This window comes from Crotalus tigris, unplaced genomic scaffold, assembly GCF_016545835.1.
Source record: "Crotalus tigris isolate CLP2741 ecotype Arizona unplaced genomic scaffold, ASM1654583v1 scf7180000017567.3851432, whole genome shotgun sequence".
Taxonomy (NCBI): Eukaryota; Metazoa; Chordata; class Lepidosauria; order Squamata; family Viperidae; genus Crotalus; species Crotalus tigris.
The window spans coordinates 2,715,619-2,740,799 of NW_024096477.1; the positions used below are offsets into that span (position 1 = coordinate 2,715,619).

The following is a 25,181-nucleotide window of genomic DNA, read 5'->3' on the forward strand; positions in this document are numbered from 1 at the left end:
TTCAGAAGAAGTCACTAACTGATTCTTTTCAAAAACCATCTTTGTGACATCACAAGGAACTTTTATCACCACAGGAGAATACCAAGAAAATTCATCTTTTCTAACAGAACCTGCTAGGTACCTTGGTATAAAAGCTTGGAAGAAATAGTTATCTTTAATGGAAAAATAAAATCCCTCAGAGTCAAGCATTTCTAGGAGAAAACTGGTGCAAGAGTAATTTCTCTACATTGCAACTGGGTTAAAAGTGAATCAACTCAGCTGTCAAAGAACAGAATCCAGGAGTGATGCAAATATGACATGTGGTAGTGTTTATAGGTAAAAATCCAGATGTATGTGAAACATTCTGGTTTAAATACATGAATCTAGTATATAAATTTTTAGGTTTGTCACATTCTTTTTTTTTAAAAAAAACACAAGTTTTATTGTTTTTTTTTTTTTACAAACAAGTGCTTAAGAAACAATATGATGACAGGATAATCAATTATCCAAGAGCAAAATCATACATGTATAGTTCAAATTAAATCATTAAAAAGCTCCCTCTCTATTTCCTCAAATAATATATTCAAATTAATATATTTCAATACAGTTAAGTCAATCAAAGCAATCATCAATAACATTTCATCTATATAAATCCAAATACTGTATTAGGCTTTACTATTTTCAATTACCATATTCCATTTTGCTACTAAAAATGTTATTAACACTTCAGGTGTCTCTCCATTCCCTTTTTCCTTGACATAGTCAGTAATCATTTATTAATATCATTTATTCTTTTTTAAAAAATCTCTCGTATTCTTCTCTCATTACAAAATAACTATCCTTTCTAACAGCAAAAATATTACTCCAAAAATACATTTCTACTCTATTTTTTAAAATCTATATCAAACTCCTTTAACCCCCACCCAAAAGCTATATCCACAGCAAACATGTTAGTACACAAACATCTTACTAAGTTCAAATATTTAATTAATCTTTATTCAATCTCACGTCTTATTTACCCATCTTAAACCATGAATCAATCCGTGTCTAAAAAACCTTTTAAACCCGTTGTATAGAGTTTTAAATCACACTCTTAAATCTTATTCTAGCTTTCTTTTTATGCCAAGTAGGTTTCCATAACAGAGTCTCTATATCAACAAAGAAGTCTCTTTTTGTGCCTTGTAGTTATCATTTGAATCAAGAAAGAGCTCATATTCACTCTTTGATTCTGGTTCCAGACTGTGGCGTTTACAGCCATGCAGAGAGAATGCTCTCTTCGCCGGCTGTTTTCCCTCTGCCGGTAGACCCTTAATCGGGTCAAAAAGTCGCCCTGGAGGGGCAACTACCATTGAGGAGGCCCTCGTCGACTGTGGAAGGGCGGCAGCTCCTTCTGTGGTCCGAGAAATGCTCCTTAGGGCCAACGGAGGAAAGATCGGCCAGTAAAATGGCTGATCATTTTGCTATTGTAACCAGAAGTCAGAAGAACATCTAAGTGCAAGAACCACCGTGGTTGATCCAGGTGAGACTTTTTTTTTCTCCTCTCTCAGTCCTCTTTTCTTTTTTGCTTCCTGTAAAAAGCATTTCTGGAACTATTTCCCTGCTTTAAGAAAGCAGCGTTTGTGAGTGTGGGAAAAGAAGCTTAAATGGACTGAAAATCAATTTTAATTGACTATTTCTTACTTTCTCATCTACTTTGGGGTCTTGAAAAAACTTCTATAATTGAACCTATTGTTGGATTTAGTCTATATGTGAAGAATATATATATATATATTTTGAGCTTGTCAAGTCATTTTTGGTGTCTGGGAAGAGATTTTACAGTCTACTGAGGACACCTTGTGGAGAAAGTTAAAATTGCAACTGTCTTTTTTTTCTCTGTTTGATGTTGAGATTGGCTTTGACCTTCAGATCACCATAAAAGGGAAAAGACAAAGAAATTCAACAGCTGTATTTGTGGGAGTGGACACTGGCTAAATGTTTTTTGAATACAGCCTCCACTAAAAGGTAACAGGACTGTTTCTAATCACTGTTGAAATGGAGAAACCCTATTCACAATTCAACTGCAAACCTATATTGAAAAAAATTTATGAAGCCACTGAGCAAATATGTCTACAAATAAAAGAGTATACTACAGAAATAAAAAACAGAAATTCTATCTTGAGCCTATAAAATGACCTCCAGACTTTATCTGAGCATTTTACAAACCAAAAAACAATAGAAGCGGAACTAATCAACATTAAAGAAGATTCAACTTCATTTTATACACAATCTAAAGAGATCTCTGATTGATGAACAAAAAATGACTGTAATAAAATCACTCACAATCTTAAAACCAACAGAAATAGATATACAAATACAATTAATTGAGAACCATGATAACTTGGATAATCAACTACTAATTACAAAATTGGATATAATTGAGTGTTCTACTCAGCAGACCCAAATGTTGAGACTTGAATCTTTAAAGCAACAAGGGACTATCTACAAAGGAGTCAGGTCTCCAAAACAGAGGTTTGTCACATTCTAATACCCTTTCTTGAATCTAACAGCTCCTGTCTCACAACTCATTTGTTTATGCTTTTTATCCCATTCATACTTGTTTGTCGTTTCTCTCAAGTATTAAGTTAGTTTAACACATGCTGTGCTTAGAATAATGAATATATATTTCTCCAATAGTAACTGGGATTTTTGTCTGTTAGTTATTTCCCTTTGTTTGGGTTCATTTTGCCATAATGAATGGATTTAAATTTATTGATATTCTGAAGAATATCTAGGATAGCGTTCCATATTTGAATCTTCAATGCCAAAACATATATTGAGATATCACTGTGGATCTATTAAAAGTGTGTCCTAAGGAACTGGATGTTCAATTATGATGAAAATTTCGTATCAGAATAGCTTCTGACTGCCTGAGAAATGCCGATTGCTCATTGTAAATGACTGAATGATGGCTTCCTGCTGAATAAAAAAAGATGTTAAGAGGAATACAAGATAGATTGGTATCAACAGAAAAAAGAACCTTACAAAACAAGCAGATATGGAAATTTACCTGGCGTCTACTTGTAGAGCTTGGTAAGAAACTTGCAGTCCTGATAAAATGTTCTAAACTAATTGCTTATACTTGGGTAGCTGAAGAGACTGAAAAGTAAACATGGGGAAAGATAAGATTTTATACTAGTGATGATCCAAGAAGATGAATTAAAGATGAATCAATAGAGCTATAACTATTGACCAGCAATGCTTGTGGCATGTTTGCGTTCTTTTCCCCTGAAACCATCCTGGCATATATTTGCAGCTGCTGACACTTGCAAACTCTAATTTAAAAAAAAAAAAAGACATCAGGCTGAAACAATTAGTGTTCACACTTCAAAAATAGGAAGATTTCCATCAAAGAAATGAAGCACTAGAATAGTTTTCAAGTCTCCAAAAGGAAAGTTGACAAATGTACAAATGCAACTGATAACAGTAATAAACAGTAGTTGGACACAAACAATATATTATGTACCACTGGAAGTTAGAAGAAGTCTCAGCTTTCTGTAATAGAATAAATGCTATGGACTGAAAGTTAGGACAGGAAATGCAGAAGTGTAGAAGAGACACCCTTTCTCCTTTAAGAAGACAAAGAGAAGCAATAAATAGTTGATGATTGGGGTAGATTGTCATGAAGAATATCTATGTGATTGCTAGCAGTCAAAAATGACTTGATGGCACATAATCAGGCTATCAATGAACCTCTAACCTATTTTCCATTATATCACTCTACTACCGAGTTTCACAGCCATGCCACTGAGGTTTAATGAAAATAAGCCCAATGGGGGATCTGGGGAATGACCAAACTGTGGAACAGTGTCTGTGGGGTAACAATTTCACATATTTCAGTAAACTTTTGAGGTATTTTCATATCCATGCCCCAGGGCAACACAGGGCATACTTAGGGCATTAATTAAAAGTACATGCACCATTGTTAAATTTTCAGATAAAAAATGGTTAGGAATGGAAATTTTAAGACTTCACTTGAATTCATAATAAACCAACTTAAAAATAAAATTAAAAATAGGATTTAAGAAAAAAAAAAAACCCTACAACTAACTGTAGCCTGTATTCAGAAAGGCTGTTCTGCCCCCAAAGCCAACTTGTTGCTGTTGAAGTTTGATCTTCCAATCAAATTCGCTCTATTGAGTATCTGAAATTCATCTAAGCCGCCGTTGAAAGGGGAAAAAAAAGTTTAAATACAATACGCATATACAAAAATAAATATATTTCGTGTGAAAATATATTTTTCGTGGAACAAATCTGCCAGCGGAATTTTTTTTTTTTTTTTTTTTTGCAAAGCCCTTAAGTTTAAACGCAACCCCAACCTTTACACTACAGCACGTGACAAAGCTAATGCGCGTGCGCTATGCGAAGATCGCCGGAGGTCAAATGCGGTGTTTAAAAGGAAACCAGCAAGCGCGGAGAAAGATTGCGAGAGAGTCCACTGCGCATGAGCACCTGCGGATAGCCACGCGTTCTGTGACAGCCTCCTACCAGAGGAGTAACTTTGAGTTACGTGCCTCTTCCTCCTCCTTCCAGGGGAAGACACGTCTGCTGTATCGTTCTATTGGAAGAAAAAGGCGGGGTTAAGCGGTCTGCGTGCCTGGATCGGTGACGTCAGGACGGCGCGGAGTAAGAAAGGCGGGACGTCGGCCGGATGGAAGCTTAGCGCCATTGCTTAGTGGCAGGGAAAAAAAAAAAAAAAGTACAAGCTGCCACCGAAGGCGCTAGTTGGTTCGCGACCATGAGGCGGTCCCTGCCCCAACTGCTGGTGCTCGTGCTGCTGGCCTTCCCCGCCGTCCTCCTCCTCGGCGGTGCCCGATCTGGCCCAGGTGAGAGAGGGAGAGGACGAGGGCCGAACCATGACGACCGTCGGAGAGCGACCGTTGCTGGCTGCCGTGCCGTGTGGGCCGGAGGACAAGCGGGGGGGGGGAGGGTAGGAGTGGGAGGTCGTTAGTATTGGAATAGGAACAGCGCGCGAGGAGATTCTTGAGTCGGTGGGTCGTGGGAAAGCGCGAGAGCTCCGCTCCGCTTCAGTGCTCTGTCCGTGGTCTGAGGTGGTGGTCTGCACTGCACCCCTCCCCCGCCTGGGGCTGACGTGTCAGATCCCTCCGCCGACACCCCTGATTTTCATGAATGACTTGGAGCTTAGTTTAACGCCTGGTGCAGCTTCTGTCCCGTTTATTGAGGGCTGACAAAAGTGACACGTGCTAAAACCGAAGGCTATTTCCCCCACCCCCACCCCACACACACTCTCTGCTTTAAATGACAGGAGTAGCGTGTTGCTTAAGGTCCCGATACTGCTGTGATTGCTTTTTCCTTCCCTCTCTGAAACCACATGCAGTTTCTCTTAAGTCATTGAGCTCATCTTCGGCCTTGGACCGCAGCAGAAAACTTTTTAAGTAATACAAGTAAGATACTGCTCTAGCCATCGAGCAACGATCAAATCGTTTGTTTCTGTCGCTTCGAGAAAAAGGAAGAGATTATGAGTGTTGTTGAAATACTAACAGCAAATAGAAGTAATGTGCTTCCCATTGGCAGGACCTCAGCTGACAATTTGTTGGATAGGTTAGGGTTAGCATAATTGCAGTTAAGTTATTTTCAATCTAATAGATTTAAAGATTTATGTTAACTTGGGCTTTTTGTAGCATTTGCCCTGTGAAATCAATTTATTGAAATAATTTTAATAACTGACACCGATTACTATATTACGAAATAATGGAAATCTTAAAATTGCTATTCACTATCCACTGAAAATCAGTATGGCTGCACTTGTTTGTAGTTAATATCCTAGGCATGCTCTGGTGTATCTTAGACAAAGGTTTAAAAATTCAGAAAAAGTTGCTGAAATTATGTGAATTGGTACTAGTACTAGCTCATATTCACTCTTTGGCAATGTAGTCGTTCTCCAGATCTCTTGAACTGTATATTCATTGTACTGGGCTAGCATGGCTGTGAATCCATAGGGTAATACATCTGAAGGAAAACAAGGTTGGAGGACAAAAACGTGTCTTTGGCCTATTGTGAGAGTTAAGCCCTTTTTGCATATGGCTGCAGTGTAAGTTACTATGTGTTGCTGAGAATGCTGACACCGTGTTATGCATACCGTAATATCTTCCAAACTATCTGTAGTTATCTAAACAACCTAAAATATATTCCAGACCTTCACTTTAGTTTAAAAATAGTAAGTAACCCATACAGCTGCTGTAATGGTGAATAGTTGAGTTGACTTTGTATTATATATGTATACACATATGGAGAAACAAAAGCATAACACAGTCTCACCATTCTGGAAGCAGTAGTAAATTGTTGGGCGAACCAATGACTAATAAAGCAGTAGTGTTATTTCTTCTTAAGACATAGCAGCTCTGCATATGTCAATAACTTTGTAAAAGTAAAATGCTCTTAAAGTTGAACTCAAGGCCTGGTGACAATGTTGTTCTCTTAGCAAAAGTGTCTTGTTCTTTTCTCTGAGGATATTTTTTCTTCAATCTAGCCTACAGTCTTGGATTTTCTGATAGCCTCTCATCTAGTTTGATCTGTTTTTCAAGATCAGCAGGATTATCTAGATGTAGCTGCAGGTGTCTTACCATGAATGTTTTAACTTTTTTCTGAATTATGTATCTTTTAAACCATTGAAAGCTGTTGGGTTGCAGCAGGATATAAATGCAATACAATTTTGCATAGTAGCATAGAAAAGAATTACTGTCCATCATCTTAACTACAATAATAGGCCACCTCTTGAAAACAAATAAGAAAGGCATAAAAGCCATAGCTCTGTCCCATTGCTACTGCCAGAAATTGTTAGTAGTAATTTGTTTAATATTCATTTAAAGACACTTCTAGAGTAGGACTGAATTCGCTAAATTGTATTTGCTTGTTCTCAGTGTCCTATTAGTTTCTACTGAAGTATTGGAGAAAAGGGGGAAAAAACCCTTTGTTCACTTTTCTAGCATGCATATTTATAAATTTCTAGCCCTTTCTTATTAGACAATTATATGCATTATTGTCTGTGAATAAGCTACGTCAAATAAAATATTAATAGAATTTTGTGTTATGTTACCTTTTCTCCTTTAAAAGGTCCAAAGCATAACTCCAAATGATGAGAGCATTATTCACAACATTTCCAATGTGGATTCTCATTCTCTCTCTCTCTCTCTCTCTCTCTCTCTCTCATATTATTATAAAATTGAGTTTTATGTATACATATTTTACTATGGCCATATTTTAATTGATATGCTAACTTCCCATGCAAGTTAATATTTTAATTATCTAGCACAGCCCAAAATCTTTTCTATTTATCATATATATGTACATTTCATATGTACATATATACATTTATTGATTCATTATTTTTTATGTCAAGGTTATTGGTCGTTCTGGGATCTTTAGACTATGGGGTCGGAACCTTGGGGATAACAAAAGACTTGAGGGAGCAGAGATCACATTTTAAAAAATCTTAGTTTTGCCTAGTTTAAATAGGAATGCTGACAAAATTTTCTCAGGGCTTTGCTACTTATTTTATTTGCACTAATTGTAGTGGGTGAGTGCAAAGTTTGGGATTTACGTTAAAATGTAAAGTGTATACGGTACATTTTTTGCCCAACTTTAACTACAGTGAAATCATGTCTTATTCATGTGGTGGGTGACACTTTCTTAGTGAGAGAATAAAGTCAATACTTCTGATCAAGTAGTGATATAAATTCTATTGAATATGCATATCTTATTCATTGGAAGGGTTGTATATATTAATTTCATTTTTAATAGTTATGCTTAAATAACTGTAGTTATAGTGGAATGCCTGTATTATGTCTTTTAGTTATTTTCCCAAGCAAGATCTGACTGAGAATTAACTTAATACCACAAATGAATGCTAGAGGATTTCATTTTCTTTTAGCTATCAAACATTATTCAAGCTTTTTTCCCTTGACAGTAACTACTATATTTATACCAGAAGTGTGAAAGTTACCAGAACCCTAAATTTTTTAGATTTTTCTGGCTGCCTTAATAGATGTTCAGTATCCTCCACTGTGATGCCACATCATCATTCTTTCTAAAATATATACTAGTGGCTTAAAAAAAACAACCCTGAAATGAGCTGAAGTTTTAGATGTCTGTTGTGCTTCTTTTAAGAGAAAACATTAAAGAATATTTGGTTCAAACAGTAGCTAGAAATAAATAAATGAAATAGTTTAATTTGGGAAATAAAATACTTTACATATTTTGATATATTAATTCTTTATTATGGGTTTTATAAAACTTCAGCATTTTGAAGCTACTGCTCATATATGTTATGTGCTGTAAGCCGCCCCATAGTACCTTCGAAATGAGATGGGCAGCAAATATTTAAATAAATAAATGTGCTCAATACATTGAAAATCAAATTATTGATCTTCATATTTTATTGGTCAAATTGAAACGTACTGAAATTTTTCAGCAGTGCCTGCTTGGTGGACTAGATTTTTTTTTCTAATTAATGTCATAATAGAAAGGAAAATTTGATTGTTTCTTCTCCCTATAGAAAGTTTGCTTTGGCCCCTCTTATTTGAAGATGTCCTGAAATCCTTTATTGCATTTTTTTTTTTCATTTAATGCTATGCCTAATTTTGGCAAACGAGTTTGTAGGAACTATATTTTTCTGTACATTTTGAGATCATAAAAAGGGTACCCTTACAAAATAGTTATCATTGGTAGCTAATATCTAATTACAAAATATATATATAATAGAAAGTTTTAAAGTCCTTTGGGATTGGGCGGCATATAAATAAAATTAAATAAATAAATAAAAAAGCATTGAGCTAGAATTTTTATGTTAAATAATTTTTATTTTCTAAGAAAAGTTCTGGATTATATGGAGCTTAGCATTTGAGCTGTGCTTGAGGCCGATATGACAAGATGATGGTCCATCCCCTAAAAAAAGTATCCTTGGATCTAATAGTACAGTACTGTACAACAGTCTTCCCTTTTTATGGAAAGTTGTTGGGAAGATATTAGGTGCACAATTTAAGGGAGAAGCAGATTATTTGGAGCCTTTTTAGTCAGGATTCACAATGGACTGTAAAGCCAAGGTAGCATTGGTTGCACTTGTGGATGAGCTTTGATGATGTAGTCATCTTTGTCCTCTTGGATCTTTTAGCAGCTTTTGTTATCATCGTTTAGTATATTCTTCTGGACTGGCTTAGAAGTTTAGGAGTAGAGGGAGGCAGAATAGTGTGTTGATGTGAGTGTCCTTCAGGGCCAGTTCTAGTCAGTGTTGGAGAGAGTTGAAATCAGAGATTTCTTATATAGGTGCCTCAGGCTTTGTTTTCTCCCCACTCCTGTTTAATTAAACTTCTGGGCAAGGTCACCCCCTGGATTTGGTGGGGGTTTGTTCAGCTTTAGCTCTCAATGGATAGCACCTTCCCTGAATAGAGTTGGTTAGAGTTACAACTTTGGAGTCCTCTTGAATTCATGGCTCCTGCTCAAAGAGCACCTGGCAGTCTTGATGGAGGCGGAGCTTTAGCACAAATCAGCACTGTGGTGTCCATTCTTGGGCCAGAAGACTCTGTTTGCTATCCCTCATGCTTTAGTCACTTCTAGATTGGATTGTTGCAGTGGGATTACATAGAACTTACCTTGAAAAACTCTGAAGTTTTAATTGTCCAGAATGCAGCCATTCTGGGCAATGTTAATCCATGCTACATGGCTATTGCAAAAACTGCATTGAATCTCAGTATGTGTCTTGGGGGAGTTCAAGAACCTGATTGTCACATTTAAAGCCCTAGCTTAAAGGATTAGATTACTTGTGGGACTCCCCATTTCTGTGATTTCAGTCTGTTTCACCAGATCTGACAGGCTAGATATACTCTAGCTCCCTTCTATTAAACAATGTCATCTGGTGGGATCTGGGAGACAGGCCTGCTCTTTGGAAAAGCCACCTTCTTGTGATCCAGGCCTTCCAGAAGGCTTTGAACACCTGGCTGTTCCTCTAAGTATTGAGCTTGGATCTCAGAGGAGGCCTATATTGGTTTGGTTGTGTTATGGATACTGTTTGGATATGGTACCTCAGTTACTGAATCATTACTGTATTCTTTTTGTTTGTTGCTGGAGGTTTTTATTAGGTAATTTTGTGGATGTTGTTCGCCATCCAAAGTTGGATATGTAAAATGGGTCGCCCATATAAATTTTCCAATAATAGTAGTAAAAGTAATAACAGAGAACACCAAAGAACATTTTAGAGAATACTTTATACCACCAGGCTTTGCAATGTGTTGTGATTAGGCAACTTATGACATCAACCCTCATTAGGTTGTTTGCTGAATTATATCAGTGCTTCCAAGTAAAAGTATAAGTATTGTTAAAATTAACGTTAACGCCACAGGTTATGAAACAATTCTCCCAAACTAGAAGAAGGTTCAGGTAAAGTAATTAATTTAATTCAGGGTTTGTTTGTTTGTTTGTGGTTTTTTTTTTTTAGAAATTGGTAGTGATGAGGTAGATAGACAAAACTTCTCAAGATCATTTATAATGGAAAATACTTAAAACAAAATATAAAGTAAATAAAATAATATTAAGAGATTTAACAGAATTTCTTGTTTTGTTCTCTAACTCTGTAATTTTAGAGCTGGAAAGGGGAGCCTAGATTCATTTTGAACGCGATTTGTCCCCTACTAAATTATTCAGATCCAACTTAGATAAAATATTTCTACAGAGGAAATAAGCTAAATACTTATAGTCCTTGGCTTAACAATTAGGACTGGAATCTTGGTTGTTGAGCGAAACAGTTGTTAAGACATCCCGTAACCCTTGCTCAGCAGCCACAAGGCAGGCCAGACATGAGCTGGGGCAACACTGCAGTGTGGCACAAAGCTGCAGCAGGCCCTGGAAATCTCATCCACCCCAGCCTGGCCCTGCAATATGACACAAAGCTACCATGGTCTGGGAAACCTCAGCCACCCACCTGGCCCATCAGCACTTAGGAGAGCAGGGGTATTGCACCTCCTGCCACTCACTTATCTCCTCCCCGTCTATACCCTTTTGACCACTCTGCACAGCAGCCCTTCAGCAGTTTTAGCCAGCCTCAATTGCCTCAACTTCAGCCTTAGTGCTGCCGCTGCTCATAACCAGCCATGCCAGCACCATTCTGCTAACCCCCAATTGCCCCCACCACCCGGCACTTTACAGCAACTTGTTTTGCCCTGTTCATCTTCAGCTGTTTTTCTCCTGCTACTGACAAACCAGCATCATTCTCCATTCTTCTGTAGGAAGGTGCTCCTGCAAGTGGAACAATTTATGTGCGCTGCTGGACCTTGTAACTGGTCAAATCGACCCAAGCCTGGTGAGGCAGGGAGTAAGTCGAGGTTCAGGGCTCTGACAGGTTTCTGCATGTCAGTGGGGCCTGTAGCTTCCCAGGGTGTTTCTCACACCCTCAGGCACCTCCGTGCTCCGCTTAAGGATTCAATTCCAGCATTCCTGGTTGCTGTCAGTTGTGGGAAGCTGCCAGAGAGTGTCAGAAATATGATCACATGACCAATATAATCATGAGCTGGCTGCCAGGAACTCTTGAGGAGTGGTCATAAACCCCCTTTGTTCAACATCATTGTAACTTAGAATGGTTACTGAACAAATGGTCATAACTCAAGGACTATCTGTACTGTGAAGTCATTTGAGTACTGTGATTTCAAAATGCAGTAGAACTACAGTAATGTAAATGAAATAATATGTGTGGTATCTTGCAGAATAATTACTACATTAATATATATTAATTGTTGTATACCTTTGAGTAGTTTGATTTTTTAAAACAACAACAACAACAAACAACCTGTGGCTCTTTTTGAATTGTTTTCTAGTGCTTTTTTCCAATAAGAGCAAACTTTCATTTTCATTTCTCTAGGTTCCAGTTTGCTTGTGTCTGCCCAAGATGCTACTGAAGATGAAGAAGCAATAGAAGATACAATCGTTGAGGATGAAGATGATGAAGCTGAAGTTGAAGAAGATGAACCCACAGAATTGGTACAGCTACAAAATTTTTTAAATTTCATGTTGATGTGTCCTGTCAGCACTATTTGAACAATAGATATGTTACCAAGAGTGTTAACATTGTCACAGTTGTGATGTTTGTGAGTCCCAGCTGAAATAGAATACACTGTACTAAGTAGTTTTGCTAGCTGAAATATGTAACTTAATTATTAAGAAGCATTATGCAGATACAGTGAAACAAATTAATTATACATATAATACCAAATGTTATAATGTAGTAAATCTAAATAAAAGTTTGAATTGATGAAAATATGCTTTACGAGTTTAACTATTTTGGTTCAGTTACTTTACAGTAATTTCTGATACAGGTAGGCAGTGCTCATATAAAATTAATATCTCTTAATATAGTTAAAATATAATTAATTTGATTCCATTTGGTTTAAGACATCAATACATTTTCTAGACCATTGGCTACTCAGTTAGGATTACAACTGAGTTTTAAGGAAGTACTTGATTAAATGCTAATATATTCAATGTTATTGAGCTGACTTCAGCAAATTTTCAGTTTTAACAATTTTGTCCTCTGGTTTAGGAGTATCTGATCAATTTGTTAAATATATTTGGTTTTGTTATAGTCCAGTGATGGCGAACCTTTTAGAGACTGAGTGCTTAAAAACTGGCCCCGCCCCCACCGCATTCCCCACCTCGCCTGCCCGCAGGGCCACTCACCGCCTCCAGGGCCCACCACAGATCGCCCAGGCAGCGCCATGGTGGCCATGCCCTCTGCCTGTGCCCCACAGCATCAACTGTGCGGGATAGGGCGTGAGGGCAGAGTCTTGTCTATGTTGCCTGGCTGCCATGTCCTTGGCTACGCTGCTCCATGTGGGGCGACTCTCCTCCAGGGGGGCTGCTGGTGAGGAGGAGGTCATGGGGGGGCGAGGCTAGGGCAATGGCACATGTGCCCACAGAGAAGGTTCTGAGTGCCGCCCCTGGCACGCGTGCCATAAGTTCGCCACCACTGTTATAGTCTATGCCTGTTTCATTACAAAATCTGTACCTACTTCATTATCTAAGCCAAGGATTTTCAAACTTTCTCCATTGAACCTATTAAAAACTAAATTTCTCAGAATCCCTCAGAAAGACTGCCATTGAAAATTGGCTACTTTGGAGTAAACCTCTTTTGAGGGATCCAAATCTCATGTTCTTGTGCAAATTTTGTGTTCTCCAGAACATAGTTTGAAATACTCTGATCTAAACATCATTTTTGTAATTATATCTTTAAAAATCTTAGATTTGAGGAGGAATTAATGTATTTGAATATTGAAGTACTTTTACGTGGGAGATACAATAAACTTATATATTCTAGCTATTCATTGCTTCACTGTTTCTCATAGGCTTTTCAAAACATTATTTTATATTAGACAGAGGAGAAAGAGGAAGATGATCTGTCAGGAGAACCTAAAGCATCACCTAATGCTGATACAACCATTTTGTTTGTGAAAGGAGAAGGTAAAACATACTTTGAATTGCAATGGTGTTGTATATCTGTAGCTCGGGTGTAGGATGAGGGTGAAGGTTCATTCTCTGAGCTTGAGGGTTGGTTTCCAAAAGCTTCGTTACCAGGCTAGGTAACATCTTCATCGGTATTTAGTGGATGTCTGTGTCAGTGTTCTACTTATATAAGAGCTTCAGGTGTGGGAGTGTCAAGTGAGGGTCTTGTGACAGGCTGGGTGTGAGTCATACTTTGAATTCTACATCAGGCTAGCTTATCTTATCTATTTTGTTTTTTAAAACTAAAACTTAAAAATGAAACCCTAAATTTTTTCATTCTTTTTCCCCCCCTAGATTTTCCAGCAAACAACATTGTGAAGTTTTTAGTAGGCTTTACTAATAAGGGTACAGAAGACTTCATCGTAGAATCACTAGATGCTTCATTTCGGTACCCACAAGATTATCAGTTTTTTATTCAGAATTTCACTGCTCTTCCTCTAAACACAATTGTTCCACCACAGAGACAGGCCACATTTGAATATTCCTTCATTCCTGCAGAGCCGATGGGTGGCCGTCCCTTTGGACTGGTTATCAATTTGAATTACAAAGATCAAAATGTAAGTGAGGATATGGAATTGGTATTTTTGTGTTTTTGTGGCAGTGTTACCTGATATGCAGAAATTGGTCAGCCAGTTAGTTGGTCTTAATCTTAATCGCGGTGCTGCTAGTTTTGCTATCTTGTATAAAAATTTGTGCTGCTAGTTCTGCTATCATTTATTAGGATGATTTTTGAATATTATAAGTTATGACTTGTTTAAGGATATTGGCTATGCAAAATAATGCATTTTGAGAAAGTTAATAGGACAATGCATTTCAAAAGTCCATGTTTGCCTCACTCAATAACATCCATATCAGTTTATCTATATGCTTGCATATTTCATATCTTGTTTTGATCACTATGGAGGCATATTTTATTGAGAGTATTACTGAATATTCTATTACTTCTTAGGTACAGTGTTTTCCTCACCTGATCAGCATTCCAGTAGAAAGTGTATTGTTTCCTTAATCTTATCCAAAACAATTTCTTAGTTACTGTTGTGGCTTGAAGAGAAATACTGTTTTAAAAAGTCAAAATCTGAGGCATTAAGAGCTGCTATTATGATAAGGCAATACAATACAACCTGTAAGCCTCTTTCAGCATCAAACTCTCTCTTCAGGCTAAAAAACTTATCACTAGAATTCAATAGTAAACTGCTAAATGTTCAGTCTTCCACCAAATTAAGAATGCTAAACTTCTACTAAGGTTAATATAGTTATAAACCTATTCCATTCACCAAAAATAACTATCGCATCTTAATATTTAGGGGAAATAGGAAAATTATCTGAAAAATCTCATCTTCTATAGTGATATGAGTAAGTAATTCCTTCATGTATTGAAACATTTGACAGCTGAAAAAATAATTTTAAAAGTTCAGCTGCAAAAAGATTGGCAATCTCGAATAGTTAACAAATACCATTCACACTTTGTATCTATCTCTGTCTGTCTATCTATCTATCTATCTATCTATCTATCTATCTATCTATCTATCTATCTATCTATCAAAATATAACAATAAATATAGATATAAATATACAGTTTATTTTGCAGAAAAGCTAGAAGCAAGTGCAAGGAATATACCTTTTTTCTGGAGTCCTCTGTAACAATAGTGCCATCTGATGGCCTAAATCTGATAGCTTTGTTAATATGTCTTTTTAGGGGAATTTCTTTCAAGATGCTGTCTTCAATCAAACTGTTACAATTATTGAAAAAGAAGATGGATTAGATGGTGAAACGTAAGATTATTCTGCTAATTAATTTTTATGATGGTGATAACTAGCCTTTTTTGCTATTATAAAAGAACATGCATATTCATTTAGGTTTTGAAAAGGTTAAGATTTTCCTTGTTTTTTAATCGCCAAACCTTGAGACAGAGACAGTAAAAGCAGCTTGCTGTCGTGAATGCTAAGAGACTATAACATATTGTTCATCCTTCATTATTTGTATATTAAATCATTGAATACTGATTGAGGTTAGCAGCTGCCTGTCTCACCAAGGTTATTTAGATAGTGATATCATATATTAATTTATGATAGAATAATCTGGGCATTCCAACTATTATTTGAACTTGTTGGACCTAAGGAAGTGAACAAGGTCCTTAGGACTTTGAGTTCAACCACTTGCTCTTAAAATCTATGCACAAAATCCATGTTTTGTGAAAGCAGTCCAGAGGGTATTGTGTGAATGGATCATAACAATGGCTGATTTTTCTCTTGAGTGAGTAGGTTGCTCCTTTACCTCTTAAGGAGATCTTAGGTTGCCCTCTGCTCAAGAAGCCATTGCTGGACCCTTCGATACTGGACAACTTTGTGTCCAGTATCCAGCTTCCCTTTTTGATGGAAGGTGATTGTGCAAAGACTTCCGAGGGCTGTGGATGAAATTGATTATCTGGATCATTTTCAGTAAAGTTTCAGACCTGGGTATGGTTGCACTTTTGAATTATCTCTGGCACAGATAGGATGATGATAGTGCATCCATCCTTAATTTAATTGACCTCTGGCTGCTTTTGATACCATTGACTATGGTATCCTGGTCTGACTCAGGATTGGGGCTGGGCACCACAGTGCTATACTGGTCACTTCCTTTCTCCTGGTTAGTTGATTCTAGTTAGTGCTGATTGGGGAGGAGAGATCTTGATCTCAGCCCCTTCTGTATGGGATGCCTTAGGGGTTGGTGCTGTTTCTCTCCTATTCAGTATCCGCATAAGATAGCTGGGTGGGTTCATCCATCACCATGGGATGAGGTATCATCAATATGCTGATGCTATCCAATTGTGCATCTTTGCTCTTGGCAAATTAAGTGATACTGTAGATGACCTATCCCGGTGTGGTAGACTGAGGGTCTGGATGGGGAACAGGAGGCTTCAACTCAGTAGCTTTGGGTGTTGGGCCTTCTGGTTCTAGATCTATAGTATCTTTAATGCTTGATGGGATTGAACCACCCGAAACAAACCCTGTGTACAATGTGGGAGTCCTGACTCTTGCTTGAAGAGCAGGTAGTCGTGCTAGGAGAGCCATTCATAAGTTCACATTGTGTGCCAATTGTGTCCATTCCTGGATTGAGAAGCTTTATTCGTCATGCTCTAGTCACCTTCTGATTAGATTATTGCAATGCATTCTACATGGGGCTGCCCCTGAAGAGTATCTGTAAACTTCAGCTGGTGCAAAATGCAGCAGAGTGACCACTTGTGTGTATTTCTGGTAAAGCATACATGACACTTCTGCTGCTTGGTTACTAATTTGCTCCCAGATCCAACTCAGTGGGATCTTTAAAGCCCTATATTGCTGTATGGGTCCAGATTATTTGACGGACTTCCTCTTTCTGATTTCATCTGCCTGTCCCACCAAATCCACCAGAATGGGTATGTTACAGGTTCTGTCATCTAGGGAGCTACATTTGGCAATCCATAGATGATGGGCCTTTTCTGCTATGGCACCCACATTGTGGAATTTGTTACAAAGAGATTAGGTCAACTTTGTCACCCCTGAGCTTTCAAAGCTTCCTCAAGACCTGGTTATGCCAGCAAGCTTGAACCCAGAGGACAGGTGAATTTGTGAAGAGGCTCCATTGTTATTAATATCCCTTGGCTAATTTTCTCTTTTCTTGTTTTAGTTCTGATTTTATAATTTTGAATGGTATTTTAATAATTATATAATAATTTTGGTAATAATTCTTTTAGTTTACTATTTTATTGGCTTGTTATCTGCTGCCAGAATCACTTTATGTTTTATGAGTGTTCAGAGATTTTTTAAAAAAATTTGCCTTAAAAGAATTGAAATCTTACTAGACTTTCTCATCTTTCTAAATAAGGATCTTTATGTATATGTTCCTGGCGGGACTTGGCCTACTTGTCATTGTTGGTCTACATCAATTGTTGGAATCTAGGAAGGTAAGTAGCTATTTTTAATTATTTCCCCCCCTGACTTTAGAATACCATCATTGTTTCTTCTAAGCTGAGAAGATGGTCTGTAGCATTATCTGAATATGTGGATTGGTGTAGGATTGTGAAATTTGTATGCCTTACTCCAGGGTCCTCAACCTGTGGGCCATGAGGGGTTTACATCTGGGCTGTGAAAATGGCTGGCAAGCTTGCACATGCACATCTTCACTCACTTGCACAGACCATCCCCGCACTCCGGTCCCAGTCGGCAAAGCCGGAAACATTGGGGAACTTTGCCTTACTCTAAATTTCATAGAAGAAGGATGATGTCATCTGGCTTGCTAGTGCTTTTCTTATCAAATCTTTTAAAAATGTACATACAGGAAAATTAAGATAGGCCAATAGAGAGCTCATTGTATCTATGCTGCTCAGTGCTAAAAATAGTGAAAAATTCCATCAAGTCAACTACCTTCGTGTCTAAAAATTAACTTTTACCAGAACTGTAAAAATATTACAAATTGAATATCTTCCACTGACATCAATAATTTAACAGTTGCAGCATTTCAAATGAGCCTTTTTACATTTGAAAGGTATTTTAAATGATAAGGAAATGATGAAAGGGAGACAATTAATGAAATAGCTATTATAAAAGTGGATTTCTAATTAATGTATCTGTTTTAATGGTTGGATAATGCTTATTTCATTTATTGGGTATCATGCCAAAATAATTTAAGTTCCCCTTTTTTTGACTTTATAGATGATAATATTTTATTTTATTACTTTTGTTTCTAATCCCCTCAGAGAAAAAGACCAGCTCAAAAAGTAGAGATGGGAACTTCTAATCAAAATGATGTTGACATGAGTTGGATTCCTCAAGAAACTTTAAATCAGATCAGTAAGTATCAAAGCAGTTTGTCTGTAGTAAAAGTATTTGCATTGTAAAAAAGTGAAGACAATATCTCAGTGGAAAAATTGATTTCCGAATTGACTTTTTAAATATATTAGGCTATTTTTCGGTAGATTTTGTTTAATGGCAAGTGTAGTTGGGCAGAGCTTTAGACTATATTCGGTGTTGAAAAAAAATGCAACAGAATTTCCTGTTTTCCTCCCGTATCTTTTCCTTTGTGTTCTGGAGATTTCCCTTCTGTCAAGAGCAGATTTACAATGTTAAGATTCCATTTAGTCAGAACGGCATCATTCGTGGCGTCGTGTCTGTCTCTGTAATTCTATGATTATTGATGATAAGTAGCCTCTGTAGATTTGAAGACATTGTGGGATATTAAATTTTGCTGTTTCTATTTAACTCAGAAATAAATTCAAATACATTACATTTTTAAAATGCTTATAATCTTTGCTAACATCTTGTTTTGTTTTTGTTTTTTCTCTGCCTTCAGTGCAAAGTAGAAGAGGTGAGATATACTTTACTGGGTTGAGGCTTTTAAAATTTTACATAGAATTCATTCCTGGTGATTTATAATAACTGCATGTAGTAATAAAATAATACCAAAGTTTGAAGGATTTCACCAGCTTTAATAACAAACTTGGCAAATAGCTGTTGCATATTTTGTAGAAGTATTAAAATAAAACTTATCCAATTAGAAGTTGAAATATTTTGACCTTAAAGGAGATTGTGCCCATTTCCAGTGTAAAATTGGAGTATGTTCAGCATGCATGGAATACCCACCCATTCTTTCAAAATTATTTCCACTCTGTTCATCCTAGCAGTTGTGTAATGCTATGAGATTTACTTCTGTATTTCTTTTTGAGCATGTATTACATGCTTGATATCTGCCAGTTCACTAATTTCTGATTATTTAAGAGGCTTATTTAAAATGGAGTTATATTGGTCAGACCAGAGTTGCATCAAAAATGAATATGATGGAAAGGACCAAGAAATTTATAGGTTAATACCTAATGTAAAATATAAGGCTGAAGTTGCAGTCCAGTACAATTTTTTTCTGGGCTGTATTAAAACTGCAGAGTTTTAATTACAGAGTTTTGTGACCATAGTCTAGAAGATAACAGATTTCTAACATTTTATCAGCAACTGCAATTGGCATCTTCAGAGGCACCTTGCTTATGTTGCTGGTGAGATATCAGGAAATCTGTTGTCTAGAACCTGGTCACTAAACCATTATTTTATTTTGCTTTTCTCTGAAATTGTACTACATAGTAGGAAAAATGTATACTTCACTGGCTAACAGCCATGTTCCTTTTTATTTGTATTTAAAAAAAACACTCTCAAATTGTATAGTTCAAAATTTTATCTTTACAAGTAGTTTTCAACTTACACCCGCAATTGAGCCTGGAATACGTGGTTGTGACATTGTGGTCATTAGTTGAGTCCCCATGTACCAGACTTGATTTTATGACTGTTTTTATGATGGTCATTACGTAAGTCACCCTGTCTGTTAAATGAGCCCTGTGGTTGTTAAGTGAATCACATGGTGAGAAGTCTGAATCAGGTAACCCAATGGGCATTTTTATTGGAAAATAGAAAATGGCAAAACACGTGGCAAAATGTTATATCAGGTCTCTTTTCTAGAGGAGGTAAAGGAACTTAAACATACATACATTGTATTCCCTGAATAGATTGTTTTAAAATATAAAATATTTTAAATGTAGACTGCTATATGCTTTCATTCAGCACAAAACTATCATAAATAGTTTGCAGTAATAAAAAATATCTCTTAATGTAGTCTTTCATTTCTGAACTCTACATACTATATTAGAACTTAAATGACAGTTGTTATTTCTGCAGGGAAAGTAACATGTATTGCTGCAAGACTTACTGTTTCTTAAAGTATAAGCTAACTAAAGGGATGATAGCTTAGTGAAGGTTTCATCAACAATGATCTTCACATGTGTTTAATTACATTTCTTGTGCTGGCAGAAGTGCCAAGATGTTGGAGTCAGAGGGCACCAATTTAGGGAAGGCTGGCTTAGTGATACTTACTGGCAAAATAACAGAGGCGAGATTTCCTTATTTAACTTTTAAGTGCATTAATATACCACACTTCCATAATTCAGAATTAGAAATTCCCTCTGTAATGTTTACTTTGCTACAGTGTTTAATATATAATTTCCTAAAGAAAATATGAGATTTTCTTTTAAAAAAACTAAATAAAATCGCTAACAATTTTCAGAAATTCTGTGGCATATTTAACATGATTGTCTTACATTAATTCTATATTATGAAATTAAGGAAGTTAGTGTGTAGAAATTCATTATGAATTTTGAAAGGAGATTATAGAAAAGACTTAGGCTGACTAAACTTGGTATTTATGTTTTTGTTATGGCTAATATGTGGGCAATTAACACAGAAGAAAAGCCTCTAATGCTGCATTAATTGGTGCAAACATATCAAATAATTGGTTGCTCCAGGAGCTAAATTAATTAGTATGACATTTTCTGTGAGAGCATCCTAAGCAAGGAGTGATGAAGTTGAGGATATGGCTGGGCAAAATACTGGATAATAGAAATGGTAGAGTTATAAAAATTGGCAGAATGCAAAGGAGAGTCAAAGTAGGCTTGGAGTAATTTGTTACTGGGAGTTAACAGATAGTATTAGATTGCTAGTCCTGCAGTATGCATCAACTTTCCCCATCTTATCAGAAAAAGACTGCTATCATATTTAGTCAACATGATTATTCTGCTAATTATAGATTCTGCTATTATTGCGGCACTGTGAACTGCCAACTTTAAGAAGAAAACCCAGCCCCCAAAATAATTGTGGCTAGATGAACTAAAATACAAAATTATAAGCTGATTAGTTGCATTCAGACTTTTGTTCAAAATGACATGTGGCTCCTTGAATATTAATTTGGCTTTTAAAAAAAAATGTAATAAGTTAGCGTAAACTTTATGTCTGCTCCACATGGCTAACGTAATATCATTTTACCATATTACAGCATCCTTTCTATTTAGTGCAAAGTATAGATATGATATTCTCAAACATGTGGATGTGAAGATTATTTTTCAGACTGGCTGCCCTGAGCTACAGAGGAAAATTGGGCATTGGGCATCTTCCTTCCTTATAACCATTTACCATGGACTACATTACTCCTGTTGAAAGTAGAGGAAACGAATTGGGCAAAAAGACTTCATTCACTCAAGGCTGCCCCATTTCCAGACCAGAGCTAGCACTGGATATCTGGTTTCCCATTATTTTAGGGCACATAAGAGATAACAGTTGCATGTTCCTAACTAGTCCATACCATATTTTTGAGTGTAGTGCTTGCACAATAATTTTTTAAATAAATAATGTATCTTTTGTCTGCCAGAGAATGTTTCTTTAACACATAGTGTTAAGTAAGGGCTGTTCTCTCTTTTTTAACTACAGATAAAGCTTCTCCAAGACGGTTGCCACGCAAGAGGACACAGAAAAGATCAGTGGGCTCTGACGAGTAAATCTTGTTAGCCCAGTCAACCTTTACTAACCCAGCCATCAAAACCCTCCCTAGTGTTTGGCTTGAATTGGGAGTTGAAATATGCTGAAAGCCATATTGACTGAGGAGAATACTATCAAATATTTGGACTAAGCATTTAGTTGTGTCCAGAGAACATTGCTAAAAATGCACTTCAAGTTCCTTTTAAAGAAACTTTTAATTGCAAATCATTGTGCTTTCTGAAATGTGCCTTCAGAGTCTCTTCATAATGCTGATTTGTCATTTGCATGCTTTTGTTTCTGATTCTTTGTCACAAATGAAAATGTCATTTCCCATCTTGTTCTAATTGTGTTCTGTTCTACAAGGTCTTTATGCATTTTCTTATTTAGTATTTGAGTCATAGATCGCACTCACTCGTTGCTACATGTATGTAGCTATTTTTAGTACACATGTCGAATCTCTCATGAAGCACTGAATCGGAGTTTTGTATTCTAAAGGCACAAGCAGGAGTAACTGCTTTTAGCAGTATTTTTAAATGGCTGCTGATGTGATAAAATGCACAGAATCTGAGATCCCAAATGTTCTTGCATATATGTCCAATATTCTCTGTAGCAGCTGCAATTCTGAAATTTGGGTTGTGTGCTCTTTTTTGACATCTGTCGTCTTTTGATTGCAATATAACTGTGCATTTGTAACTGTTGGTAATTTTACTTCAGTCAAGTGTTCTGGTGGTTCGACCAGGTGAGTTTTGAATGCTAGTTCAAATTGTTTAACATTGAGCCTCATCAGTATAAATTCAGGGATTCTCCCATCATTCAGAAACACAATCATGGATAACAAAATCTGTCAGATTTCATAGATAAAGCTGGATATAAGGTTTGACATACCTGAAAGTTTCTTTGGATAACAACTTGTAAACATTCAGCAGAATTGTGCTCTTCTGTTTCCCATATTTGATTGTATATGAAAAAAGTTTTGAAATGACAGTAAAAATGTAACTTACGTTTTATTTTTGTATTTTGTGGTGCTTTTTCTATTTTGAACTCTTAATTTCCAATTAGCATGAGTATTTCCATAATTTATATTGTTTAATTGTGATCTCCTTGGTCTGTAATAACGTGAATATTACTAAAATACAATATTCTGTTACACCAATACAATAAAATTCAGTATCTATAGAAGAATAGATTAGAAACAGTATTAAAGCAGTATGTTAATTCCTAATACAGTGTACCTCAGTACTCATCATTAATTGGTTCTGGGAGGCATGATTGGTACCAAAAACGATGAGTACCAAAGAACTTTTTTGCATAAGGAATAATTTAGTGAGTTACAAGACAACTGACACCAACAAATTCTAGCTTCTGCATTGAGTACCAAAGAAACAAGTACTGGGGCAAACTTTTCAAGTCAAAATGAGTTGAGTACCAAATTCAATGAGTTTCAAAGCAGTTGAATACTAAAGTACCACTGTATTTGATTCTTTTAACCTTGGCCATGGAGCAAATAATTAAAGCAGGGATTCAGGATATGAAACTGAGACATAATTTTTTTGTATCATCCTCCTCATCTCAGAAGATACTTGAGCGACTCAACCAACTCTTGGAAGACTGTAAGTTATTTCATTACTTACTTGAAATAGCTGAAAATCTTTGGTATCCCTATTTTAAACTTCATAATTTGTGTTGCTCAGTGTTCCATGTGTCCATCCCTCTTTATTGCTGAGGTTGGGACTAATAGTAAGAAGACAGCAAAGAACTAGTAAAGTACGTACAGGAATGAGAGAGCTTAACTGACTGGGAACTATGCGTTGTTCATCTCTGAAATAATTACTCATGAAGGAATAGGACAAAATATTTTCAAGTTCCTTTTTGGTGAAAAAACTGATTTTTGTAAGATAGTTTTCTATATTAAAAATAGTTATTAACCACCCTAAAATGTAGAATTATTTATTTCTCCATTAGCAGAGAACTTTTCCAGACTATTAACAACAAAGGTACATGTCTAGAAATTTTCAGGATTGTGGGTAAGAAAATCCCACTCAAATTTAATTCAGTGCACATCGCACTAAACTGAATTGTGGTTCATTTGGTTTTCCATTAATATGATCAGTCAATTCACCCTAAACTGATCATTATTTAATCTAGGTCTGGGTGGCATTTTGATACTTGGGGCAGTAACTTAGGCATGCATGTATATACAGTGGGTAGAAGTGTGGCATATGGACAGTGTCTTATTTTAGAGAGTTTTTTTAAAAAAAATCTATATGAAGCCTATGTTAGATTTATATGAAATTTTGCTGTTTTTCTTTTCAAAAAGAAAGATAAACTAGGCTGTCAGTTGTCCTGGACAGGGGATTTGAATGCTTTAGTCTCATTAAAATCAAATCAACTGTCCCATTAGTCTAATTAAAATCAACATATTTATTGATTTTAATGCAACTTAATCTGGATTTATACCAATCTACTTTAAACAATCTTGCTTTGTCAAATTCTTCTTACTGCCTTAGTGTTTCTGCAGTTGAAAGCTTCAGGAAAAAAATCATAGTATACTAGTTAATTTATTATTATATCAGTGAATTTTAAGCATAGTGTTCTAGAATTTTAATTATGGAATACTGGTAGAAATTCTATGGTTCACGTATAAAATGTTTCCTTATTTAAGAGCATATTTAGAACAATCTTTTTTACCCTTAACATTTCTAAATTGTTTAACATTTTTTGAAAAACACAGGTAACTTACATGTTCAAAAGTGCACTATTTTCATAAACATTAATTTGAACTGAACTGAGAAATTAATAGACAGTGCAATCCCTTACATACAAGTATTGCTTTTACATCATTTTGGAATTGAGTCTGAAGCCATACCATGAAGTCGTTATATTTAAGATGGAGTACGTACCTACTTACGTTGTAAGCTTGAATGCTATTATTTCCAGTATCCTTTGAGTACCCTACATCCATGCTAGAGATCAGTACAACTTGCTAGTCAGCTGAATCTTTTGATCTGTTGACACCAGTAGTCTAATGGCTCTAAATGTTTAAACCTTGTCCAGATGATTCCCCTGGCTCTAATTACATAAATGTTACATAGAAATTTCATTCAAACCAGGTGTTTTTCTCAAACAATGTGCTTGTACTTCGAAGAAATCAAATACTCTTAATATTGTACTTTTGTCCCTATTAAGGTTTGTCCCTCTGAACTACCACTTAACTGGAGTTACAAAATGGCACTGTGGGGTGAGATTATTTCACAGTGTGAAGATTCTTAATAATAGCGTGTCCTACATAGCTTCCCACAAGAATTTGTATCTGTTGCATGATTATCATTGCTGCTTTCTGGTTCCCAGAATTAGCT

General features: G+C 36.2%; 1 protein-coding gene across 2 annotated transcripts; it reads left to right on the forward strand.

Annotated features, from left to right (window-relative positions):
* Nucleotides 1-4,484: 4,484 nt before the first annotated feature.
* On the forward strand, nt 4,485-22,832 carry SSR1 (signal sequence receptor subunit 1). 2 transcript variants are annotated; one of them, XM_039350431.1, is made up of 9 exons: nt 4,485-4,841; nt 11,882-12,000; nt 13,389-13,476; nt 13,813-14,075; nt 15,215-15,291; nt 17,366-17,444; nt 18,237-18,330; nt 18,830-18,844; nt 21,778-22,832. In XM_039350431.1, exons 1-9 carry the CDS (start codon nt 4,754-4,756, stop codon nt 21,843-21,845), a joined length of 891 nt encoding a protein of 296 aa, XP_039206365.1. In that variant the 5' UTR covers nt 4,485-4,753; the 3' UTR covers nt 21,846-22,832. The 2 variants fall into 2 exon arrangements, with proteins under 2 accessions (XP_039206365.1, XP_039206373.1); XM_039350439.1 differs by lacking the exon at nt 18,830-18,844 and having other exon boundaries at nt 4,626-4,841.
* Nucleotides 22,833-25,181: the final 2,349 nt, after the last annotated feature.